The following is a 4,097-nucleotide window of genomic DNA, read 5'->3' as shown; positions in this document are numbered from 1 at the left end:
AAAGAGTTGTACAACTTTACTGCCCTGCAACCACTGTTTCTCTTATATTGAGTTGTGTTCTGCTGTGGAATTCTTAATTTCTTGGGGTTTGTGGTGTGGTGGTGGTGTACATCTTCATTTTTGTTGAATTTATCATTATGATCCCAAGCAAGGAGCAGAATTTTATATATATACAAGCTGTAGAATGTTAGAATCTTATATTTTTGGAAAAGAAGCTTGCAACTATCTCTTGATCTCTTGTTTCCCATTATTCTAATTGCTCTCTTTTGTAATTTGAATATTTTAATTGGCTGAGTTGAGTGGCCCCAGATTTCTATACCATAGCTCATTATAGCATTGAAGTATGAAAAATACACCATGCACACATCATCTTCAGTTATTAGTGGCTTAATTTATCTCAGAGCAAAAACAGCACTGCTAATTTTATTCCTTATATTGGAAATATGATCTTTAGATCTTAACCAACTGTCCTCAGTGATCCCTAGAAATTTAGCACTTTCAACTACTCTTACATCTAGCTCTTGCAAATTTGTTGGTTAACTTGTTTTTCTTTTGTTGTTCCTAAATAGGATTGCATTAGTTTTCTCATAATTGAGAATTAATCTATTCACTTCAAGCCAGTGGGTGATTATTTCAACTGTTTGATTACTTTTACTTATGGCCTCCTGTAAGCTCGGTCTCACAGTTATTCTTGTTGTGTCATCTGCAATGAGTATCAATTCACTGTCTACGTTACAAGGTAAATCATTTACATATATAAAGAAAAGGAGGGGTCCTAGTATAGTACCTTGTGGCATGGCACCCCATGTTTTATATCTTGTAGTTCTGATAGCTGTTTCCCTTGATTGACACTTCCACTGCTTGTTTTCTGTTCTGCAGAATGACTTTATGATATCAAGAGCACTTCTTCTAATTCCATAGTGCTGTAGCTTCATTATTAATATGTGGTGACTGACAAGATCAAAAGCTTTAGAAAAACACCAACTGGGATTTGACCTTGATCTAGGCCTGCAGAGATTATATTAATAAGTTGAAATGCAGCTGACACTGTAGATTTTCCCTTCTGGAACCCAAACTGTCTACCATTTATGATAGAGTTTTTATCAAAAAATGCCATTAACCTAACAAATATTATTCTTTCTATGATCTTCGAAAAAGTGGGAAGGAGGCTAACAGGTCTGTAATTATTTGGGCACATGTGATCACAATTTTTTGAATAGTGATAGTGCTCTGGCGATCTTCATTCTATCTGGGAAGATTCCTGTTTTGAGACATGAATTTACTGAGTGGCAGAGGGGTTTAGCAATTTCCCAAGTAGTTAGCTTCAATTTTTTTTTTTTTTTTTGGCAGGTCATTTATGTCTGTGGATGCTTTATTTTTCAGTTTCTCTATTACTTTTCTTATCTCTTGTTCAGTTGCCGGGTATAGGTAACATGAGTTACTGGGTGACTTTTGTTTATTCTTAACTAGTTTTTGGGCTTGCAGAGAATTGCTATTGTTACCCTGTGTAAGTTGTTGGCAGATGCTGGTAAAATATTGGTTGAAAGTGTTTCTAGTGGTTATTGAATCTTCTGTTACAACATTATTGATTTTTAGGCTTAAGCTTTTATTGTTATTTCCTGATGACTTTCCTGTTTCTCTGTTTATTATCTTCCAAGTGTTTCTGACTTTGTTGGGAGCTTGTGTAATAACATTTCCATTATACAGTTTTTTGCAGCTATTTAAGTTTTATTGTAAATCTTTTTATAGGCTCTATAATATTCAACAAAATGAATAGGCCCATCTGGAGCTTTCAAAATTGAGTGAAGAAGTTTCAACTTTTACAGGATACTAATAGATCTTTTGTTAGCCATGGCAGATTTCCTCTCTTTTTCTTTATTGGTTTAGTTTTGGTTGGCAAACATTCTTCAATGATTTTTAAATAGATATCTAGGAAACTGTTATATTTATCATTAACACTAAGTACATTTCTGGCCACTTCCCATTTTGTAGTTCTATCTTTAGGTCTGTTGTGTTAGAACTTCTCATATCTCTGTATGGGATAAAGCTGAGTGTATATAATTTCCCTACTTCTTTTATTATTACTGTCTGTGAGTGGTGATCTGATAAATTCATGTCTTCTATAAGGCAATTATATCTGCCAGACTGAATATTTGTAATTATTTAATCAATGGCAGTTTGAGTGTTCATACCTATTCTGGTATAAGTTTGTATTGTGTTATGTAAACCATACATTATAAGTAAGCTCTCTAGCTCCGTTTTATATTTTGATTCAGATAGTCAGTATTCAAGTCTCCACATAAAATTAACTTGTTCTCCCAAAATTGTGATAGCAGCCTATCACACTGAAATCACCACTGGGAGCTCTGTTTAAGGACATTATTACATGGGTTGCATTTTGCAGTTCAATACTTATACCACTACACTCAAAATGTTTTTCAATTGCATACCTTTCCAATGGAATTGAAGTTACAGGGCAGGAGATGCAATCTCTAGCAAATATGCAGCTACCACCATTTTTAAAATTCTCTCTGCAAAAGTATGATACTAACTTATAACTGTCTAAGTTTATACAAGTTATGTCATTGTTTTTTAGCCAATGCTCAGTTACACAGAGAACAGTAGTTTTTATACCACTGCTTTCTATATCTACTTGTGAGTTTAAGAGTTTGTTTTCGATTGATTGAATATTTTTATGTGTAATTATTAAAAAATTATCTCGAAAAATTATCAGAAAACAAAATCAATGCAGTCTGTAAATCACCAAAGAGGAGACAAATAGAAGAAAACACAAAAACATACCATTGAAGTATCATGGTACCACAATATATGATCCCAGGAATGGAGCACACATTGCAGTTCAATACTTCAGAAACATAGGTACCAAGCTACATACAACAGACATTTGACAAAACACAGTCTGAACAAAAACTCACCAAATACAATAATTCTGTGACGCAACACTACAGTACAACTATGCGCTTTTAAGCACAGTCTAAAAAATGAAGTGCCTCTGTGCATACAGAAGAACTGTACAGTCAGTGTGAAAAACTCTTTAGTGCAAATCATAAATGATTCTTTCATGACAGGCTGCTTCCCAGGGACACTAAAGGATGAATATGGAACCAAATCCAGTGACCGCTTATTTCTCAGTAGGAAAAACAAAGCAAAAATACAACATGGTTTCTTACACAGTGGAATTACATACTACAACAAACTTTTACAAGTGATCAGAGACTTAAGACAAAAACACGTTCATTCAGGAATACCCTAAAAACCTACTAGAAAATTGTATCTACAGGTACCTTCAAAGATTGCCTGAACTGGCACATAGATTATGGTGACAATTATGCTAATTATTAACTGTTACGGTTAAGAGACATTCTACAATTATTGATTATAATATGCTGCACAAATAAAAAGCATTAAATTACATGTGTTTGTCTATACATTTATGTATCTGTATTGCGTACATTTATGTGTTGACAATATGCATACAATTCATATTGTTTACAGAAAAAAATCATAATCCTACAAAGCTACCCTTTGGCAAAGTGCAAACTAATCACTGCTTAGTGTGTCACAGAGTGCGTCCACAGTTACTGTTAAAACCTTGGGCAACACTTCTGGGAGAGAGGAAGTCTTCCTCACACGCCATAACAAGGTTAATAAAGAGTAAGAACTTGCCGCAGGCATTGAATTTGCTAGTGAACTCCTCCTGAAGGCTCATATTAGTTGATCCATATACTACACACCCAACAGTTTGTATCCTAGAAACATGGTGTCAGCAACACTGAGAAAGTACAATGAATGAATCAATAAACAAATGGGGAAATGAGCAATTCATTTATGAAACCAGCTCCAATTTATCGAATTTGTGTCATTTCATTTTTTTCAGCATAGCCCAAGATAACAGAAATCATTGGATTACATCCTACACAAACAACAGACATAAATTATGTTGATGAGTCAACCTTGCACTGTCCCAAAATTAACATTTCCAGTTTTTCAGAAGATTAAATGCAGAAACCTTTGTACAACATTAAATGTTACTAAGACTACAGTGCGTGTCTCACCTACTTCAAGCTTTCCAAAGA

The 4,097-nt window shown here is 34.2% G+C and overlaps 1 protein-coding gene across 1 annotated transcript; it reads right to left on the bottom strand.

The window, feature by feature from the left end:
- Positions 1-392: 392 nt before the first annotated feature.
- LOC124556004 lies at positions 393-1,198 on the bottom strand. The gene is made up of 3 exons (XM_047130045.1): positions 997-1,198; positions 542-703; positions 393-481 (listed from the first exon to the last, which is right to left on the bottom strand). The coding sequence occupies exons 1-3, from the start codon at positions 1,196-1,198 to the stop codon at positions 393-395; spliced, it is 453 nt and encodes a 150-aa protein (XP_046986001.1).
- Between the last annotated feature and the right edge of the window lie 2,899 nt (positions 1,199-4,097).

Source organism: Schistocerca americana, chromosome X (genome assembly GCF_021461395.2).
Source record: "Schistocerca americana isolate TAMUIC-IGC-003095 chromosome X, iqSchAmer2.1, whole genome shotgun sequence".
In the NCBI taxonomy this organism is placed as follows: domain Eukaryota; kingdom Metazoa; phylum Arthropoda; class Insecta; order Orthoptera; family Acrididae; genus Schistocerca; species Schistocerca americana.
This window is presented reverse-complemented; position numbering and strand designations above follow the sequence as displayed.

Coding starts and splice junctions, on each gene's coding strand:
- LOC124556004 (XM_047130045.1), bottom strand. CDS start 1,198: ATGTGCCCAAATAATTACAGACCTGTTAGCCTCCTTCCCACTTTTTCG. Junction 704..996: donor CTCTGCAGGCCTAGATCAAG/GTCAAATCCCAG, acceptor TACTCATTGCAG/ATGACACAACAAGAATAACT. Junction 482..541: donor GAACAACAAAAGAAAAACAA/GTTAACCAACAA, acceptor CTAAATTTCTAG/GGATCACTGAGGACAGTTGG.